A 22,869-nucleotide genomic window follows, 5' to 3' on the forward strand; every position below is an offset into this window, starting at 1 on the left:
GCACATATTTCCTTTGTATGATTTGACGAGCTGCAGAATGACTTCAGAGAAAATAGTGACTGCTGAGCAGCCAATCAGGATGCCATAATTTGCATACATGAGCTAACTGGTCATTGTTGTTCTTGACTGCCACACTCTTGACTTATGAAGAGAGGTAATGGAAAAGAACTAGGCTAAATTCAGCAGTGACATTAATTATGGTTTACAGGACGGACTGACTGTCTAAATTGTCTTTGGACTTGTTTACAGTCTGCCACATTGTTGACCATGGGTATGTGAACTGCAGAATGCATTAAAACGTTGCAGTCTAACTTCCCCTTGTGGATGCTGCTTTCACAACCTAAAAGCTACCTAGTTCATGTTAACCTCGTCCTGAAGACTAGGTTTATGTGAACTAGGCACCTGTTAGGTTGCACCAGCAGAGTACACAAGGAGAAGTTAGAGCACAACACTTTGGTCCATTCTGCAGCTCACACCTCTGTAGTCCACATTGCAACATAGTGTAAACATAGTCTTAGGGTACGTCTATACTTATCCGCTGGTTCGGCGGCAAGCAATCGATCTTCTGGGATCGATTTATCGTGTCTTGTCTAGATGCAATAAATCGATCCCGGAAGTGCTCGCCATCGACGCTGGTAATCCTGCTCCGCGAGAGGAGTAGGCAGAGTCAACAGGGGAGCCTGCCTGCTGTGTGTGGACCCGCGATAAGTACCTTTAAGTTCGAACGAAGATACTTCGACTTCACCTACGTTATTCACGTAGCTGAAGTTGCATATCTTAGTTCGAACTGGGGGCTTAGTGTGGACCAGCCCTTAGTTGCATGTTGGACAAAATTCTGCTGTCCATGACACCAATGTAAATTTGGAGTAATCCACTGAAGTCAGTAGAGCTACTCTGGATTCACACTGGTGTCATGCAGCAGAATTTGACCTATTAGTAAAATGTAATTTGCACTGATTTGCAACCAGATTTTCTACTGTTTTTTCAAGTGTGAAACCAGTGACTTCAGTTGAAGTACACTGGTGAAATGGAGAGGAAAATCATGGCCTTGGTGTTCAGTGCAGGTGCAAAATCAGCCTACCTTTCCTCCCATATCTACACTGGTTTAACTCCATTGACTTCACTGGTCTTACCCGTGACTTCATTTTACCGTTGTAAGTGAGAGCAGAAGCTGGCCTAATGAGGGTAGCTTACACCAATTTGGTGTTCTGTGGTGACCTCATTCAGCTGTGGCATAAGCAGCAGAACTCCCATTTAAATAAATGGGAACTGCACTTGTTTTTGTCAAGGCTGCTATTGGCCTTAGATATATTAGGCATGGTTCAGGTATAAGTTACTATGTGTGCATACACACAGGGATGTGCTTCAGCTTATGCTGTCATGTTTGTATTTCCTGCTGCAACCTCTTTTTCCACTATCTTACTTCTAATGACACTAATCTTGCATCCCCACTGAATGCCGACATCCGTGCAAGATACTACTTGTCATTTATGCCCACTTGGTGACAATTGCTATTGGAAGTATATCTTACACCACAGTTTGTCACTATTGAAGTTAGCGATGAAACTGCTTGCACCAGAGTGCATTTGGACACCAGCTTGCTATATAACTGTTTACAGACAACCTGGAGTCAGTTTGTTTCTGAACATAACAAGTCTCCATTTAGATATGGACCTGCATGAAATGACTGAGATTAAATCCAGACCATTATTAATTTAATCAGTTTTTTTTCACGTGTCCAGAATTTGGCATGCACACTTGCATTTTTTTCTGTGGTATGATGTCATTTTAAATTGCATAAAATGACTACACACAGCAGAAAATATAAAATAACCTAAGCGAAGAGAACATTTCAGTGCTTTGGAGGATACTCCATTTGGAAGGAGAAAATGGTGAGGTTTGTAACAAGTGAAAAGCAACAGAACACCTGAGCGTTTAAAAAAAATTCCTATGGCTTTCTGGCTGTCCTGACCAAAAATAATTAAAATCTAATGAATATTCCTGACAGTGACAATGTTCTGATAGCATCCAGATGGGAGTACTTCTAGGAACAATAAAACCATAGAAACTTTCAGTCAAGAATATCACCATTTCTGTATCAAATTTAAGGCATGTGACCACATTTTACGTCTTGAAAATTAAACACATCAGACATTCACAGGGATTTCAAGTTCCAGCCTTTCAAATGAAACAGGATAACAACTTGCAGGGCTCAGTCCTGCAAAGTGCTGAACATTCTTTTGAGGTGCTGAATGTTTTCATATGCGATTTAGATCAGGGGGAGCTGAGGGGGTGCAAGACTGGTTCTGTACATGAAGAAACATATTTCTGAGCTGTTAGTGACTGACTGAATTTAGTCATTCCTGACATTAAAATTTACATTTTTAAAAAGTATCTTTTTATCTGAATTTTGGGTGCCTCAGTTTTGAGTCTCCATTTATGGACACTTTTTGAGCTGGATTTACAGCCATGCTGAGCACCCAGAGGTATCACTGAAATCAAATGAGTTGTGGATTCTAGGTGCCACTGAAAATCAGGCTTCAGATGTTGCAGGCACCCAAAAAGAATGGACATGTCTACAAATGGTGGCATAAACTCATTGGGCTTGATTCTAACCTCATTGTACAATTGTACCTCCCATTGTAACCCCACTAACTTCCATAATGTTACTACAGATTTAACCTGCTATGTGGTAAGGACCACAGGCATTATTGTTATTGTAAGACATGAATACATTAAGTATTGATACAATAGAGGTATATAAAATGTATTAAATAGTATAGAGAAGAAAAAGTGAGAGGATGAATCTTGGCCCCATGAAGTTGGTGCGAATTTTGCTATTGACTCCGGTGGTGCCAAGTTTTCACCCGAGTTCTGATTTTTCCATTTCCCACAATACAAGAAGCAGGGGACATCCAATGAAAATTAGGCAACACATTTGAACTGTAAAACTGAAATATCTTTATACATAACACATTATGAGCTTATGGCACTCACTCACAAGATATTAAAGCAAAAAACTTAGTTGGATTCAGAAAAGGATTAGACCTTAATATGACTGTGAACAAACTATCTGTTACTGTAGCTGGGACAAAAACTTATAATGGATACAAAACCTCAGACTTTAGGACATAAACTAATTGCCTGGGGCTAAGACACAAGTATTGCCTAATTGTCTGTCTGTTTTGGGATTTTTTTTACAACTTCCTCTGAAGCAGTTGGTACTGGCTACTGATGCAGGATGATATATTGGATGGATCAAAGGTTTGATCTGAGATTATTTTTAGTTTTAATATACTTCATAAGTATATATACAACCCCTTCCTCCCTCAAAAAAAGTAATGGGGGGAGGGGAGAAAGTAATTGGCTTTTTTGTGTTCACAAGTTAAATGTTGCCATGGATACAATGTGCTGTTTACAGCAATAATAATAAATATTTTACATTCACACAATGCTTTTCATGCAAAGTGATTCACAAACTCTATACAAGTTTCAGAGTAAAACTCTATACAGGGAGCACTTCACACAACACTGAATTACAGCCACACAAACTGTTTTAACAGCATATATCAACACTACCAACAGTTTAGAATAGGAAGTGAAGAATACTGTGCCCCAAGTGAAACTGGAGGGATGGTATAGGAAGGCAGAATATAATCACCAGAACTGAAATCTAGCTAGGAGCTGAAAGACACTAAGGTTAGGTCTATACTACCCGCCTGAATCGGCGGGTAGAAATCGACCTCTCGGGGATCGATTTATCGCGTCCCGTCGGGATGTGACAATCGATCCCTGAATCGGTGCTCTTACTCCACCAGCGGAGGTGGGAGTAAGCGCCGCCAACAGAAAGCCGCAGAAGTCGATTTTGCCGCCGTCCTCACAGCGGGGTAAGTCGGCTGCGATACGTTGAATTCAGCTACGCTATTCACGTAGCTGAATTTGCGTATCTTAAATCGACTCCCCTCTGTAGTGTAGATGTACCCTAATTCTGTAAGGTGCAAAGAATTAAATGGGATCAAGCAGAAAGTAACCAATACAGTACAGTAGCCAATAAGAAATCAGGTTTACACTTTTACCTTTTCCATTAGATACATTTAACTTTGTACATTCTGGTTCTGATATTGAGAGTCATTTTTCAGGCTTTTGCTTTCTTAGGCAGTACGTTAGTACTGATGTAGGTGTATGACCTAAATAACCAGTGACAGAGAAAATGATTCCAGAGAGACAGAATTTTAAACTAGTTCTGGTTTTTTTTACATTGTTCATGAGGTAGTTAGGTCCCCTCATTTATTAAATTGCCCTTCAAAAGACTTTCTTGCAGTGGCCACATTTTACAAGGACAGATTTTAAAAATTTGCTGATTTTACACTTGTAACTGTGTGGCTGCAAATAATTAAATATAATATATGGAGATATACCTATCTCATAGAACTGGAAGGAACCCTGAAAGGTCATTGAGTCTAGCCCCCTGCCTTCACCAGCAGGACCATGTATTGATTTTGCCCCAGATCCCTAGGTGGCCCCCTCAAGGATTGAGCTCACAAGCCTGGGTTTAGCAGGCCAATGCTCAAACCACTGAGCTATCCCTCCTCACAATTGCCGCTGCAGTTGATGTAAGTTTCATGTCTAAGTACTTATTATTTAATATTTTATAGTACAGTACTGCCAAGAGGCTCATTCAGGATCACAGCCCCATTCCTGTAAAATGGGTACAAGACATAAGTAAGAGACAGCCTCTGCCCTGATGAATTTACAGTCTAAGAAGACAAGTGACATATAAAAGATGGAGGCATTTTCAACATCTGAATTACCATAATTGTAGTTGAAAAATCATGCCCAAGTTATTTGCACCTGCAAAATTTCTGGCCCAAATATGGAGGCCTAGTTAATACTGGGCTGAAACCTTGGCCTACAGAATTAATTTAACATGCAAATTAGTTTTAAATGTTTACAAAGAATTACTTTACACTATTGAGGTCACTGGGCTAGATTTAACACAGCATAAGCAGACTTAATTCCATTGACTTCAGTGGAATTGTGCTCACAGATAGCACTGGCATATTTGACCAAATCCAAAGGTCAGAAGTCCGGACTGGGAGTAAGCAAGGACTGGAGCTATGCAAAACTTTCCCTTTCTTCCAGATTTTCCTAGGAATCTAACATGATTTCAGATTTTATGCCTGAAACTGACCAGATTTGCTGATGTTTGTAAATCTTTTGACATAGTTTACCCAAGCTTTGTATGAACTTGAGCTGAGTTACTGTTTTGGTTGGAAACCTTACAAAACTTAATGGATCTATGTGGAGTCCATCCAAAATTGTGCAAAACTTAGTGAATTTAGCTGAGCTTTATTATAGTTTATAACCTGAGAAATCCAAGCACTTTGGGGTTGGGAATTCACGATCAAGATCACAGGAAAAAAAGGTTTGCAAGAACCTGAGTGAAATGAAACCACCATGTACAGTTCTTGCCAGGATATGTGCATGCTATTTATTCCTGGTCTGCCATTAACCTGCTATGCGAATATCATTAAGTTTCTTAACTGCTCTGCTCCAGTTTGCCCATTCATAAAAATGGCAGTAATTCTTACTTATTTCACCAGCGTATTGCAAAGCTTGGTTAATTTTTCAAAATTCTTAGAGATCCTTGGACAAAAGTGCTAAGTGCAATATATTCTTGTGGTAGCAACTGCTGAGGAAAGGTAGAGCCTGAAGGCTTTTCAGTTTTTCACAGGTTTTGCTGGATGCTTCATTGTCCCTGGTAATTTACTTTTAGTATTGTCTCATAGTTGTGTCTGCTTTAATGGTTAAATTCCTGCCAATATATGTGTTTTCAAAGATTACAACCAGTATAAGAAACTATTTATTGATGGTGCATTACACCTTGAGTGGGATTAAAACATTAGTGTTGTCCACAAGCACTGGGCTGGAATCTGAGCACTATAATTTGCTGCACATCTGAAGCCTACATAAACCAGGAGAGTTATAAAGGCAGGGGTTTAAAGCTAATGTTAGAAAATTATATAGTACACAGGTTAAGAAAAGAGTGTCTGTGCATCTGGGTATAGTGCTTAGATTATCCACAAATACTTTGTGTTTGTTTAAAAAGTCATAAGATACATATAGTGCATAATCAGCAATAACCCACATTTAGGTGAATAAATGTAACAATACAGTTTAGATATTAGCATCCAAATATTCGGGTACATACTCAAGAAAAATTGTACAGAGAGTTGGTTGTGGAAAGCAAAATATATCCAAAACTACATGGAATACAAGGAATGCCAGTGCTTAGATTCTAGCAAAATTTAACAATTCAGGTTATTTTAATTGTATACTGAACTCCTACCCAGAAATTTGACAATTGACTTGTTGACTCAGGAGTGTTACACTAATTGACTGTTAAGTTTGGATCCCAGAGCCTCTAACCAGTTGTTAAACTCTGAGTAGGCATGTCAATAACATGCCAGCGGCAGTTTTAGGGGGTGGAGAATACTGCTGGGTTCATGTCTTTCGGATTCAGCTCTCTGCGTTAGGAGATGTGTGAAGTCGGGTGTGAGTGCTGCTACAGGCAGAGATACAAGGACAGCTAATTGCTAGCTCCGAAGCTCTGATTTCACGAGGGGAGAACTACTGCTGCTGGAGTACAAACTGACAGGATCATGACAGAGCCAAGCAGTAGAAAAGAAGGATTTAAAAAATGCCGGAGTGCCACTTTCAGCATTGATGGCTTTAGCTTTACAATTGGTGAGGCTTTTTGTTTTAATTTCCCTCCCTCCCTTTTCTTCTAGCTTTCTTTGTATATTCGGCACAGTATGAGGAGACAGTTTCTCCACCAACAGTGCTTTTTGAAATGCATAGATGTCCTGTAACTTTTGCTTTGCTTTGTATCCAGCTGTTTTCTTTATTTTCCTCTGTCGAAGAAATTTGCCTTTGACTAGTAGCTGCTCTAAACCCTTTTATCTGTTTTTTGGAATAGAGGTTTGCACAACTTTTGTTTTGGAGCCTTACCTCAGGAAAGCCTGTGTTTTAGGATTACATGTTTCTAACTTGCTTGATGCGTTTCCTTCCGACAAGCCCCGTAACATAAGCACTGGGAGTTTGTGTTTTATTATCTCTTGGCTCATCTCGTAAGCTTTCAAAAACTTATGACCATGTGCTATTTTCTAGCTAAAGTAGAAACGTATAATCTCTTTATATATGCTAGCATTGGAAAGTGCATCAGGAGAGCTTTTAATTTCTAGGGCCATGTTTGTTCCTGGTGCAGTTGTTTACATAAGGAATGGATTTGGTGCTTTGTGTTCATTATGCTGGCAGGGGAGAAAAAGTGAGCCTTCTCAAAGCTACAGGTGTCTGCAGATTTTTTTTTTCTTTGTGAGGCTTGCTGTGCAAAGGTTAGGTGAGCTGAGTAACCTGAACAGGCTGTTCTTTCAAAATTTTATATCTCACTGGGCTGCATTATGCAAATCCCTGTATATCTCAAAAAGAAAACAAGCCACCGTGCCGATTTTATTTTTCGTTGTAATCCAAGAGGGAATTTTGGATAATCTATGTGGAAGAAACCATCACTTTATGTATATCTTTTAGAAATTGACTCAAATCTGCTCTCTTGCTCTACTAAAGTCAGTGGAGTTTATTCTGGATTTACATTGGTGTAACTGAGCGCAGAATTTTGTTCTCTAATGACGGATGCAAACTTTTTGTTGGATGTGAGAACTTCCCTCTCTTGTCTTCCGAGCCTTGTAATGCCTTTTGCAACTGTTAAAACCTACTTTCTGGGAGAGCTATTTAAAGTTAGACTATGCACTGCAGGAAAATATTTTCATATAGCTGTATGTTAATATCCATACAGCACTTTGAAGAGGAAAACTATGACACAAATATTATGCATTATTTTTATTTTACTTTAACTATGGAGAGGCTACCACCTCTCCATAATAAAGTTTAATCAAGATTCCATTATAAAGGTCTATTTAACACCTTGTATCTTTATGAATAAATAGGGTTATTTGGCATCACTTTGCATCACTCTGTGGTAATTTGGGGGATTAGCATTCCCATGGTGCTGTTCTCTTTTTGGGCCTAGGAAGGACACAGCACTAGCTTAGGCAACAAAGCATTTGTGTGTGTGCTTAATTTTATTAATACATACTTAGAACCAACAAGATTTCTGTCTTGCCTATTTGTCTCTTATTACTAGTTATTCTAGAGAAGACTGAATCAGATTTTGCATCAAAGGACTTGGATTTACAATTCCAACTTCATGGGTTTTTTTAAGACAGTAGTCATGCTATCTCACAGATGGTTTTCCTCAAGATTTATGCACAAATGGGTACCCAAGGAAAACAACTAACCATTTGCATGTTATCATACACTATAGTATGTAGAAATAGAATATTATAGGTATATTTCAAAAGGATCTGTGTGGCTTGACAAATATGCACTGATTTGACATATGCATTTGTGATAACTTTGCAAACATGCTTCCTAAGATTACTAGTACACAAAGGATTCTTGAGTGATCAAATATGTGTAAGTTTCTGTACCGAAGAATGTGAATATTTCTTAGCAATTGCATGCTAACTAAAAACTATGAGGAATGGGCTTAACATTAGTATTTCTTCCTTTTGATTGGAACAGAATTCTGCCTCGGTATTTAGAACGAGGTTTTCAAAGAGTCTCAGTGATTCCTTGGAAATATTGAGCTCCCACAACTTCTATTGGGGTTAATAGGAATTGTGGGAAGTCAGTACTTTTGAAGATCAGGCAATAAAACTGTAAAAATATGAGGCTGAAAACAGTCTGTGCTGAGCTGGAACTCTGTGTAAAATGACATGCGATGTACATTTTAATCTGTCTATGCATCTAATTGCTGTCTTCCAGCTAGGAGATGACTTACTGTGTGGCTGTTTGCTTAATGATGATTTACAATTAGACTTATTGTAGCTTTTCTTGGAGAAGGGTTTGGGCCTAGTATTGAAGATCAATTGTGTGGGATATTTGCATTCTAATGCAGGGAAGGTTGGGGAAATGCCCTTTTCCCATAACTCTGTTCTTTGGCTCGAGGCATTCATGCAACCCTTGTAGCTCCATCATACTGGTGCTGGTCAGTGTCCTGTTCATGCCATAGTGTTAATTAGAGCAAGTTCAAGGCTGCTGTAATTTTCAGCCTGGTATTGGTGGCCCAAAGAAACAGTTCTGGCAGCTGGGAATATCTGGAAAGCAGAGACTCTGGCTATGCTCCTTTCTCCCAGCGACAGCCATTATGACTGGGGCTGTGAGGAGTCATGGTGGAAACGTCTACACCAGGTGGAAACTTCCTGAGTAGCCACTTAAATTGGGTGTATGGTCCCTTTGCACTAGTGGAGTTATGCTCCATAGACCAGACCATAATGGGCCTATGAATCAAGTCCCTTGATTTCTATGGGACCATTCAGGATAATAAATCTACCCAGTAGTAAGTATTTGTTCTGAGACCTTTATTTGACTTCCCTCTCCATCTGGACATTTCACAGTCTATGACGTTTTTGCCTGGAGTGGGGCTATTAGATTCGAATTCTTCCAGAAAGATAAATTCTCTGTAGCCAATTTCCCCATTCAGAAATAAGCAAATCAGAGTGCAAGTGAAAGTTTAAAAGACTAGCGATGAAAACACAGTGCCTGTTTCTTGCTTTGCACCCTGTCTTGTCACTCCAGTGCATAGTGAGTGTAGAACACTAGTGTATCAGAATGCTAGTGTTTCGTATCTACTGTTTCATATCTACCTGGTCTAATTGACTAAACTAAATATGCAAGGAAGTGAAGAATCAGACCCACTGTCCTTCAGCTTGAGAAGATGGTAAACAAAAATGTCAACAAGATGATATTTTCCTTCTTTGTTAATCATTTTTCTATGATTAAAAGCTAATTTTAACCCCGTGCTTTTCATATCCAGAAGTGTTTGAATAACATTAAATGTCCTAGCCACATGAGTCTAACGAATTTATTGTTATAGAATACAATTATAACTACACCTCTACCCTGATATAACGCGACCTGATATAACACGAATTCAGATATAATGCGGTAAAGCAGCGCTCCGGGGGGGCGGGGCTGTGTGCTCTGGCGGATCAAAGCAAGTTCGATATAACACGGTTTCACCTATAATGCAGTAAGATTTTTTTTTGGCTCCCGAGGTCAGCGTTATATTGGGGTAGAGGTGTATTAGAAGTAACTGAATTGGTTGGGAGTTCTACTGTAACTCAACATTGTTTAGGTATTGGGGGAGGGGGAAGACACTGACCTGAAATAAATGGTTTTGCGGGTCTGATTCATAACAATGTTGTCAACCATTTATGAGATCTTGCAGCAAAGACTCTTTGAGCTTCACTGTCATTAAAAAGGACACCGCCACCATTCTGCATGCAGAGCTCCAGTTAAAATAAATGGGAGCTTTGTGTCCAGATCAATGGTAGTTCAGTCTCTGGTCAGTATTTATTCATAAGCTCTGTTTCTTGTATCTTCAAAGTTTGTGATTTTTCTGATTCATTCATTGAACCCCATTTTGGTGTTAAATTTCAAGTGGTGAACCAGGGAAGTGTATTTATGAAGTGCTTACACAGACACAATGTTCTTATTTGGTCACTGCAGAAATTTACCTTGGTAATCTATTTTGTGCATTGGTTATATAAATATTGTGACTTGTGAAGATATGTGCACTGTTTATTTAAATCTGTCATATGACTCCAGGCAGGAGTGGGGCTCGAAGTTTTAGGTAAAGGTTCTACAGTGAAGCTGAATGTAGCTTTATTAGAATAAAGAAAACCGCTTTACCTCTAAAGTTCCTTGTTAGAGGAAAATGATTCTGTTTCTCTGACATTTTCACTTGATAGGCTCTCAGCAGAAGTTCCAATATTCAAACTAGCTGACGTGTATGGTTTAGATTTTTATTCAGAGAGGGGTGTGGACAATCAAACATCAGATGAGTGAGAAAGATCTGACGTTTGCACTGTGCTTATTTTGCTGTTCAGTTGAAAGAATGTCTTTACATTAGCTAGATAATAGTTGCTATTTATGTGTACTGTAACTTTAAATTTTTAGAAGTTCTTCTGATGGCAGCTGCCATTTTGTAATCTTGTAATCTGATCAGATACCACCTGCTACAGAGGAAACACCCACACTGTACTCTTTCATGGAAGTTTTACTTTTGTTCTGTTTTTTATTCTTAATGTAAAAGAAATGTCAATCTGACTGACAGTACATAGTTGTTTATGTACAGGAAATTATAAACAAGTATTGCCCACACGTTCTCAGGACTTCCTTTTCTTCATTCTTTTGGGGGAAAACAAGGGAATTGTAATATCACATTGACACCCTGGGGGAGAGGGGTAGGGAGCCTAAATTTATCTTTCCTGTAATGAGGTTGCATTTTTTCATGATCGTCACAATGGGATTCCCCTCAGCTATATGAGTCTATGAGAAGTGCAGTGCTAACTCCAGGAGCTCCCTTGATCATCTGCAACAGCTTTTAAAGAGGTACTGTTGGTGGAAAACATCTTTGCAGTTGAGATGGTATGGGTGCCTCACCCCACATTTGTACTGTGCTGCTCGCATATACTTCTTCTCTTCTTTAAAGAGCCATGTTAGTGCATTAGGACGGCACCTGGAATCAGCACTGCACTTCCCAAATACAAGTAGCTTGCAAGGGTCCCACTAACTATGCTATGCGTTAACCTAATTTAGTGGCTTTTCAGATTTTTCCTTCTGTGGATTGCTGTGAAAAAAAATCACTCTTTGGTGGCCAAGGTGAAATGCATTTTGTGGGCTCAGTCCATTTTCTAGTGGCCATGTGTCCAATGTCCGGAAAAACAACATAATTGGTACCACTATTGGTGGAGAAGGAACCTGAAGTACATTTCCACCTCTGGAAGTGAGCCTTCCAAGTCAGGACTGAATTCTAGTTTGGGGGTAGTGTGACGGGAGCTCCACTTGCATATCCATGAGCTGTTTCTGTTCTGCAGATAGAAAACTTCAATCACTGGGGATTTCAGTCAGCATATTTCACCAGGACTAAGCTGTTACATGAATTTTTAAAAAACCCAGTTCCAGTGATGCAACTAAGAGTTCAGCTTACCACTGTTTTTTGATAGAGAGGAACTGATATTAGTAATTTTGATGTTTAAGTCAAGTATCTTGCCACCTGAACCAGTAGAACTGGGAATTCTAAGCATGATAATGTGATACTAACCTACCTATTTTATAAAAATTTGTCTTTATTTTAATTATTTTATTAAATAATTTGTCAGTGTACTCTGAAACCAATACAGATACAATATGATATAAAGAAAGGAAAGACAAATGTAGTGAAAAGAAAACTGACAACAAATATATTGTATGCAATGTTGTAGCCATGTTGGTCTCAAGGTATTAGAGGCACAAGGTGGGTGAGGTAGTATCTTTTATTGGACCAACTTCTGTTGGTGAGAGAGACAAGCTTTCAAGCTTATGCATAACTTCTCTACAGGTCTGGTTCAGGTTTTACTAGACCTGAAGAAGAGCTCTGTGTAAGCTCCAAAGCTTGTCCCTGTCACCAACAGAAGTTGGTCCAATAAAAGATGATAATTTCACCCCTCAGCTCAGAGCCGAGAAGCCTCACTCACCTTGTCTCTCTAACCAACTTATTGTGGAACGAGAATCTAAAAAGGTGTAAGTTGCTATTAACTCTGTTCCCAAATTACAAAGCCAGACTCAAACCTGTCTGATAGATCTGTTTGCTATGCATGAAATTCACTTCGCTTCCATGAATGTTGAATGATCAGAATTATGTGGGTGAGGTGTAGACTTGTGCTGGCCCTCTACACAGTGGTGAATTCCACCCTGATGCAATAATAAGCAACATGAGTTCCTGTTATGATTTGCTCTTATGTCTTTGCAGTTGTGGGTCCTACATGGTGAACAAATATCTGATAATGGGCTCTTCAATCTTTCAGAGCACAGCGTAACACCATCCAATGGAGAGAAGGTGTACATTTTTAAGAGAAATTGCCTGTTGGAACAATTTTCCAAGGGTCATGGTGGATTCTCCATCACGGGCAATTTTTAAATTAAGATTGGATGTTTTTCTAAAAGACAAACTCTAGGAATTATTTTGGGTAAGCTCTATATACAGGAGGTCAGACTAGATGATCACAATGGTCTCTTCTGTCTTGGGAATCCCTGAATCCATAAGTAAGAGAGGGATTTTAATGGGAGTAGAGGGGACTCAACATTTCATAGGAGTGCTCCGCACTTTACAGGATGGAGTCCTACATGAGCTTTACTTTGCAAAGGTCTGGCCATCCTTTAATAGAGTTATGATGATTTACACCAACTGAGGACCTAGCTGCCTCTTGTACTAAACCACTTTGCCCCATGGTACGTATCTTGGCACACAATTAAAGAGTCAGTGTCCTGGGTTGACGTCTTGTATGTCAAAATAATTCTGAGGTGAAAGATGATTGCCAGTTCTGAGGCCAAACTCAGTGGAGTAGAAACTGGATCAGGTCGTGCTGTGGCACTTCAGTATGCATCACTTCTAAAGTATTTTTTTCCCCTGTCAATTTCATTTCTAAGGGAAGCTGTGAAATGTAAAACCTTTGCACTGTGTTTTGACATGTAAGAGTAGGCAGCATTATCCGCCATGTTTGGGCCTTACGTATAGGAAAATAATCTCATGAGCTTTAGACAAGGAGGAGAGGTGATAGGAGTGACAATAATGATTTTATCCACTAAGGAGAATTCCTCTGACTATCTTGTATAATTTTTTTGAATTTTGACTGTCTGAGGCAAATCCTGCCCTCGACTTTCTAGATACATAACATCACCACTGCGGATCAACTGATTTATCTATCTTACCATAGTATCTGAGCATGTGATTGTGTGTACAACCCACTGTGGCAGCAAAAGGGTTAATAAGAGTCTGGAGGCTCAATTAGACAACTTATCTATACCTGGAAGGTGTGTAGATTCAATTTATCAGACCCTGCTGAGGAGGAGCTGGTTATCATCATAAAGGAAGGAATTCAGAAGAACAGTGAGGAGAGGGACTCAGGAAGGTGGAGATCTAGGAGAGAAGGGGTCTAGGGCAGTGGCTCTCCATCCTTTCCAGACTACTGTACCCATTTCAGGAATCTGATTTGTTTTACATACCCCCAAGTGTCACCTCACTTAAAAACTACTTGCTTTCAAAATCAGACATAAAAATACAAAAGTCACAGCACACTATTACTGAAAAATGGCTTACGTTCTCATTTTTACTAAATAATTATAAAATCAATTGGAATATACATACTGTACTTGCATTTTAGTGTATAGTGTATATAGAGCAGTATAAACAAGTCATTTATGACATTTTAGTTTGTACTGACTTCACTAGTGCTTTTTATGTAGCCTGTTGTAAAAGTAGGCAGATATCTAGCTATGAGTTGATGTGCCCCCCTGGAAGATCTGTGTGTACCCCCAAGCATATATGTATCCCCAGTTGAGAACCCGCTCCTGCTTTCTGGGAGGGGAAGTATGGGGAAGCTACAGGAAGGAGCTAACTCTGTGGTGGGCCCTAAAACGGCCAAGGTTCCAGGTATGTAGCCCTGTGGGTCAGTGTTCCAGAAGAGAACCCAGAGGGACTAAAAACTCGGGCCCGGGGGGGGGGGGGGAGGGGAGGGCAGCGGCTAAACTTCTGTGTAGTTTTGTTTGGGGGTGTTTGAGTTCTGTTGGGGAGAAACCCAGGAACCTGCTATTCTGAGTGGGATTGAAGAGGAGCCCTGGAGACAGCGGTGGGGGAGTTGGGAGAGAAACTGTATGGATGACTAGTAGTGTGGCTGGAAACTTTATTTGGGATGCATTACCCTGGAAGGGTTGAGACTACATGACCTTGGTGGAGAGACAAGTTGCTAGAAGAACGGAATCACCACTGGGCCTGAATGGCTGTCAGACCCCAAGGCCACTGGGGGGAAGGTCCCGCTGTGCTTTGTCCTGCCATGAGGGGGCATGTCAGCTGGTGAGTCACTCTTCAACAGAGCACCTCACGTTCTTGAATGTATTTATCCTTACAACACCCTTGTGAGGTAGGGAAGTGCTATTATCCCCATTTTACAGATGGCGAACTGAGGCACAGACTGACTAAATGACTTGCCCAAGGTTACACAGGAAGTCTGCAGCGGCGTGAGGAATTGAGCCCATGTCTCCCGAGTCCTAGACTAGCATCCCAACCACTAGATCATGCTTCTTCCTTAGGGAGAGGATGCAGAGAGGGAGCGCACGGCTCATATATGTATATGAACCGCAGAACAGTGCTCCAATATGGCTGTCTCTGGTAGCAGAGATGGGTTGTTCTGGGGCATAGACAACGGGATTGTCTCTGTCCTTTATGTATGGTGTTGGAGTGGGGAGCACAGTGACAAGCTGCACCGATGCTTTCCAACCCTGGGGGAGGGAAGATTCCTTCGGCAAACTATGTTTAATTCAGCTTTATCCAGGGATCAATGAGACTTTTAGCTGAGTAATAGCTGCAAGTTTCAGGCTGCAGAAGGTGCTAAACTCAATACCAATCATATAGTCCAGGGGTCGGCAACGCTCCCTGGCGGGCAAGACTAGTTTATTTACCTGCTGACGTGGCAGGTTCAGCCGATCGCGGCCCCCACTGGCCGCGGTTCACTGTCCCTGGCCAATGGGGGCGGCGGGAAGCTGCGGCCAGCACATTGCTCACCCGCGCCGCTTCTCGCCGCCCCCATTGGCCCGGGACGGCGAACCGCAATCAGTGGGGGCCGCGATCGGCCGAACCTGCCGCGTCAGCAGGTAAATAAACTGGTCCGGCCCGCCAGGGTGCTTACCCTGGCGAGCCGCGTGCCAAACGTTGCCGACCCCTGATATAGTCAATGTTTCGTGTCTGACTAACAAAATTATCTTGTTGTTTTTGCACTTCACAGTCACTAGTCTCATTAAATCCATTGACCTGTAAAATAACTACTTAAGACCTGTAGCAGTAAGAGAATATTTGCAGATACTTTAAAATTACAAATAAATACAATGTAAACCCGTTCAAACTGAGTTCCCTTTTTACTTGACAAGACTCAAGTTTGGGTGTTTGTATTTCCCTGATAACACCTAAAGTAGTGTAAGGAATGCAGGGAAATCGGTTTCTTGCATTTGGTGTCAGAGATGTCACTTATTGTTGCAGGAGAATCATAGAAGCCTGAACTCAATCTCACCAGTTTAGGAAAAGCATTTAACTTCACCGCTTAGAACATTTCCATTTAGCTGAATTAGTCTGGGTTACCTCATAGGACCACAGAAGTTAGAGGAAGGAAATATTTTTAGGTAATCTAATTGATATCTCCTCCAGAGTTTGCTATGACCACTGTAATTTTAAACATTTCACCTTGGATACACTGGTAGCCAAACGAACTTGGCATGAAACAAGCCTGAATTTAGGAAGTTACCCTCCCTTTCCAAATCTAAATTATGAGAGAAATCAAAGACAGATAGTTGATTTTTTTTCTATTGAAGTTTTATGTATTTCTGGCCAATATGAGAATTGAAGACTGGTGGAGAGAGCTTTCAAATCTAACTGTCCTTTGGGATTTGTTCTGCCACAGAACTATTTTTTAAGAAAAATTCTTATGCTCTGCTAATTAGCCTGTTTTTTCGTATGCAGTGTAAATGCATGTTTGTGGCTCTGTAGCTATGTTCTCATTTACACCAATGTAAATCTGGAGTAACACCACTCAAGTCATGGGGTATGAAAACTCATAGCTCCACTGAGGTTGAGAACTACAATGATTTACACTAGCTGAGAATCTGGCCTCAAAGATTTACACTAGTGTGGAGTAATTTAGAAAATAATCTGACCTATAATTGAAGCAATTTAAATCACACAGGGTGAAGCCTACCAGCCATATTCATTTTCCATAGCGCATTTCCAAGAATTCATAAACAATTGTGTTGATTTTTCCTAGCTTCTCTCTCCAGTGACATAGATTGTATTTAATAGTTCCATTGAAACCTGACCCTGGATTTCTAATAGCTACCTACTTGAGATTTTCAGAACTCAGAATTTAACCCCTGGTATTACATCAGTATCTGGAGCCTATGATCTCTGGCTGTTTTTCAAAGTTGAAAATGTGGTGCGTGGAAAGTTGTAGTAATTACTGAACAGATGCACTTAATAAGGTCTCTACTGGATTTCCAGCTGGCAACTAGATCGGTGTGCTGGGACAATGTGACTGCAGTCACTCGGATCATTATGTGACATCACATCCTCCCCCTTGTTGTCATAGCAGCTGTAATCATTCCACTGAAAACTTCCCCAAGGAAGACTGCAAACATCATCTTTCTCTGTTAAGTGGAAGTTCATGGTGTTTTGTTGCTTGCTGCTACTGTATGATGCCATTTCTTATTCCTATTCATTTAAGACCTTCTTCCCCTACAATTTACATTAATGTGTTAGGCAGTGTTACAGACCATCAAATGTTGTGCAGCTGGGGATAAACAACTGCTCAGCCAATGCAACTTTAATTTTTACCTACAATTCCTTTACTGTTCCGGCATCAGAGTTCTCCCAAGCAGACCACGTTAGTGAGAAGTAAATGTAAGTGGAACCAGATTTAAAGAATGCTGGGCCTGATTCTTAACTTACATCAGTTTCAAGTCAGTGTAACTCTACTGACTTCAGTAGAATTATAGATGATTTATACTTGTGAGAGGAGAATTGGGAATACTGTTGGTATCGGTCATTTTGTCATCTGTCTATTTTAGTATTAATGTAAAACATTAAAACTGAAATCATTCTAAAAATTTAACATGGTACTCTCTTCCCCATATATGTGGATTTCTTATTTTTTGCAATTCTTTCAAGTTGGATGCTGTTTTATCAGTTTCCCTTTTCATTTTGTAGTCTTTCATTTCTGATTCTGATATGCTTGCACAATGCTAATATAACTGGGTTTCCAAAGATGTAGGGAAACGGTGACAGCAATACAACTTCCACTAGAATTTTCTTCCTCCCCTTTGGTATTCACTTTCCATGAATAACTGTTCAATTGAGTTTTTGCTCAGATAAACCAAATGCTAAGCCATCATAGAATATCAGGGTTGGAAGGGACCTTAGGAGGTCATCTAGTCTAACCCCCTGCTCAAAGCAGGACCAATTCCCAGACAGATTTTTGCCCCAGATCCCTAAATGGCCCCCTCAAGGATTGAACTCACAACCCTGGGTTTAGCAGGCCAATGCTCAAACCACTGAGCTATCTCTTCCCCCATGCTCCAGTATACATACACAGTGAATTTTTTAATATGCCACAGAGGCAGACATGAAGCAACAGCAGAGAAGTTCCAGTAGCAGAATTTTACATTAGTTAAAATAATGCAAATAATGAGACCTGCTGGAAAATATACTGTCGGAAAAGGATTTATGGGCAAAATATTCCTCTAACCTATAGAGTAATACTAATACCCAGAACTTGGGTATTCCACCCATGTGGATCCTATAGTCAATAATCATAGTTTTTTCACTATGGTATTCAGCTTTTTCAACATGTATGGATCACCAACAGGAAAATTTTGTCCCCAGGCCATGATCCTGCGATTGAGTGTACACACATGAATCCCCATTGAAGTCAATGGAGCTTTACTTAGGTGCACTCATTCACAGTCAGCTTGCAGGATTGGGGCCTCCTTTAATTGCCTGGCAAAGGTACATTCCATAATCAGTGGAGAACAATTCCATTTTTCTTTAAAAAGTGTACATTGAAATTTTAACTGAGCAGAATTGCCCTTTTGGGACACTGAATAGCTGGTGAAGAATAGGCTGTACCCTTGAGATTCATAAGAAGTGGGCTGTAGCCCACGAAAGCTTATGCTCTAATAAATTTGTTAGTCTCTAAGGTGCCACAAGTACTCCTGTTCTTTTTATAGGTGGTGAAGCTGGTTGGCCTTATTGCAAGTCGCATGAAGAGCTAGCTCCATCTCCTGTTAAAATCAATGGGACTCTTACCACTGATTTCCTAGATAAGGAAGCTTCCACTTGGACTCAATCTAACTTTGAATGTATTATTCTTTTCTTTATGCGCACATGGTTCATGCCCAAATAAGTACAATTTTTGAGGAAAATATAAACTGCAGTGAGGAAATTGGAAGAACTACCTCTCCAATTTTTATAAGTTGGGTAATGTGTATATAATGGGCTGTTAATTTGCACTGCTGAGAGTGCTGAATATGTAGAGAACAGATGAAAAATCTTCTTTCAGTTTGCAATAGTTTGTGCTTATACTTCCACCTCCACTCCCAGCAATGGACTTATTAAATATCCAGATGCACACGTACTATGAAGAATCAATGGAATTTGAACTGAAGACTGTCATCACTAAACTGTGGCTTGACTAATCCTTGAAGTGCAGTTCTACCCCCAAAAATGACTCTGTAAAAATATCATCTTTGAGAGTTCTAAGGTTGGTTTGTCTCTCAGTGACTCCATATATTTGTGCAACCCTGAAAATCGAGGAGATAATTTGGCCTGCAGGATTGTTAATTCTGGTGGTGATGTGCAAGAAGGAAAAAACAGACTGTGTTTACAGGGCTGGTGACTTGGGGGAGCGAAGAGATATCCTATAGTTTTATTTGTAAACTGAGCAAATTTAATATAGAGAGAGAGTAATTGAGAAACAATAGCATAAAATCCTACAACACCGCTTTCACAGCTTTTCAGAATAGAAACATGTTTTAAGTTATAGAACGATCTCATCCAATGGAGAGAACTCTTCATAGCTGCAGTTCTATCATGCCCCAGTAGATGGCATTGAGACATGTACTTTACTCATAAGTTCTCAAGACTTTTTCAAACTCACTTATATGAAGTGTTTTAGAGAGGCATGAAAGGAAATATCTTTCATTGGTCCAAATTCTGTTGGTGTGTGTGCATGAGAGAGAGAGAGGCTTACATAGTGCTCTTCTTTAGAAGTGTGGCTTTTTGTGGGCTCTATTCACTTACTCCTGGGGTCATTCTGCACCAAAAAATTAAATTCTGTGCACAATATTTTAAAATTCTGCACATTTTATTTGTCAAAATAACACTACATAGTCATGCCAGTTTTAATTATTTTGGTGATTTATTTCAAAATGCCTATCAGCAAGTATGTTTGTAACAATACAGACACACACAATTTCCCCCAGAAGTAGAGAGTTAAAGAAACCCCTATGACAACCCAGTTCCTGTTTCTTTGCTCCCCTCTCTCCCTCCCCCAAACCTAGCTGGGGGGGGGGTAAGGGGGCAGACCACCACAACCACCCCAGAGCCCAGCTGAGCCCCTCCCAGCCAATAAACCCAACCTCCCTCCTTCTCAGAGCCTAATTGTGGCCCCCCCAGCCTAGATACCCACACCCTGTCCCTCCCAAAGCCTAGCCCCAACGCTCCCTGGCCCAGATACCTGCACATACTCCCCAGAGCCCAGGGATCCAGAGGGAGAAACAGCCTGATGCTCCGTGCCAGGCTTGTACAGAGTTTCCTGCGTGTCGCCCTCTCCTTCCCTCAGTGTGTGCTGGGAAATGCAGCTGCCAGGAACCCTCTAGCTTAGCAGTTCTCAAACGGGGTTCTGCAGCCTCCAGGGGGTCCGCGAGCCCTTTCAAGGGGTCTGCGGGGCCCCATGACTGAAGCCCCAATCCCCGGCGACCCCCACAGGGTTGAAGCTGGGGGAGGTGCAGGGCTGAATCCTGGAGGCTTGAGCCTAGGTGCTCCCTGTGGGGCAGAAGCCCTGAGCACATGGGCAGAGTTGGGGCATGGAGGGCATTTTGTCATTTCCCCCCTCCCCCAACTGCACCACTAGATCACGGCAGTCCTGGGGGAGGAGGCTTGGTGGAAGGGGTGTGCCCCCCCGTGCCTGCACTCACCTGCAGTGGGAGGTGGAGTGACCCAGCCCCAGCCCGCTCTGCTTCCCCAGCCGTGTCGCTTGGGGAAGGACCAGCCCCCGTACTCACCGGCAGCTGAGCTGGCGGGGTGGAGCGGGCTGGGGCTGGGTTGCTCCACTTCCCGCCGCTTCCAGCGAGTGCAGGGTCGCTGGGGGAAGAGGCTTAGGGGCAGGGCTGGCTCCAGGCAACCAAGCACATGCTTGGGGCGGCACCTGGTAAGGGGTGGCCAATCTTGGGGTGGCGGGGGGCAGCGCAGTGCGGCATTCCGCGGGGGGGAGGGCTGCTCTGGCGGCGGCGCTCCGGCGGCGCTCAGGGGGGGTTCCGGCGGTGTGGTGCTCGGCGGGGGGGGGGGCGGGCTCCGGTGACGCAGCGCTTGGCGGGGGGGCAGCACGGGGCATGGCGCTCGGGGGGGCGTTCCGGCGGCGGGGCTCGGTGGGGCGGCACTTTTTTTTGCTGCTTGGGGCAGCAAAAAAGTTAGAGCCGGCCCAGCTTAGGAGGAAGAGGTGGAGTGGGGGGCAGGCCAGGGGCAGAGCAGGGGGAAGGCTAAGAAGCGGCGCGGAGGGAGTTGTCCTGCCCCCCCCCTCCCCCCGTAGGGACGGCCCTGCCCCTTACAACAGGCACAGCCCGCGGGGAAGGTCGGCCAGGGGATAGGGCTGGCCACCGGAGCTGGTGCTGCCTAGGGCACCATGAAATTTGTAGCTGCGTATTCTGCATATTCCTAGGGATGGCCCTGCTGTCCACACACAGCCCCAGCTACCCCCCCCCCCCCCCGCAAGTTGAGCTACCCCGTCTGTACACAGCCCCTAGCCGCACCCCCCCCGAGTTACCCCTCCCGCCGCCTGTACCCCCTCCCTAGCACCCTAAGCTGTTTTCAAACTTTTTGAGCTAAGCCCCCCACCTTTGCTCCCACTGAAATCTATGACTGACTGTAAAGGAAGCAGAACTGGGCCAATATTGAGTGCTTTTGAAAATCCCATCCTAAATAAAGATAGCTAATTGGTATCCTTTGTTCAGAGCAATTTATTTAATAAAATAATTCCAATATAGCCAAGACACATTGGCTCCTGATGATCTTTATAGTTGATGGTTTGTTTTTTCATAAATAGTATAGCACAGGGGTGAGCAGACTACGGCCCACAGGCCGGATCCGGCCCGCCAGCCATTTTAATCCAGTCCTCAAGGTCCTGCTGGGGAGTGGAGTCTGGGGCTTGCCCTGCTCTGGTGCTTCAGCCAGGGAGCAGGGTCAGGGACCACTCCACGCAGCTCCCAGAAGCAGTGGCATGGCCCCGCTCCAGCCAGGGAGCAGGGTCGGGGGCTGCTCCACATGGCTCCTGGAAGCCACAGCATGGCCCCACTCCGGCTCCTCCACGTAGAGGTAGCCAGGGGGCTCTGCTCTGCACGTTGCCCCCACCCCAAGTGCCGCCTCCACAGCTCCCATTGGTGGGAACTGCAGCCAATGAGAGCTGCAGGGGCTGTGCCTGCGGATGGGGTAGTGCGCAGAGCCGCCTGGCTGCAGCTCCACATAGGAGCTGGAGGGGGGACATGGCCGCTGCTTCCAGGAGCTGTTTGAGGTAAATGCTGCCCCGAGCCTGCACCCCTGAGCCTCTCCCCATGCCCCAACCCCCTCCCCCAGCTCCGATCCCCCTCCCGCCCTCCGAACCCCTTGATCCCAGCCCGGAGCACCCTCTTGCACCCCAAACCCCTCATCCCCAGTCCCACCCCAGAGCCTGCACCCCCAGCCGGAGCCCTCCCCCTTCCCCCTGCAGCCCCCTTCTCAGCCCGGAGCCCCCTCCTGCACCCTGAACTCCTCATTTCTGGCCGTACCCCAGAGCCTGCACAACCAACCAGAGCCCTCACCCCCTCCTGCATCCCAACCCCAACTTTGTGAGCATTCATGGCCCACCATACAATCTCTACTCCCCAATGTGGCCCTCGGGCCAAAAAGTTTGCCCACCT

General features: G+C 42.8%; 1 protein-coding gene across 1 annotated transcript in view; it reads left to right on the forward strand.

The window, feature by feature from the left end:
• Positions 1–6,576: 6,576 nt before the first annotated feature.
• The window catches only part of PDE1C (phosphodiesterase 1C), a 430,287-nt gene continuing 413,994 nt past the window's right edge, over positions 6,577–22,869 (forward strand). The window contains exon 1 of the mRNA XM_054019358.1: positions 6,577–6,747. Within this exon, the coding sequence (XP_053875333.1) occupies positions 6,663–6,747 (85 nt within the window). The 5' untranslated portion in view covers positions 6,577–6,662. The remainder of the gene's footprint in view (positions 6,748–22,869) is intronic.

The sequence above is a fragment of the Malaclemys terrapin genome, chromosome 2 (assembly GCF_027887155.1).
Source record: "Malaclemys terrapin pileata isolate rMalTer1 chromosome 2, rMalTer1.hap1, whole genome shotgun sequence".
Taxonomy (NCBI): Eukaryota; Metazoa; Chordata; order Testudines; family Emydidae; genus Malaclemys; species Malaclemys terrapin.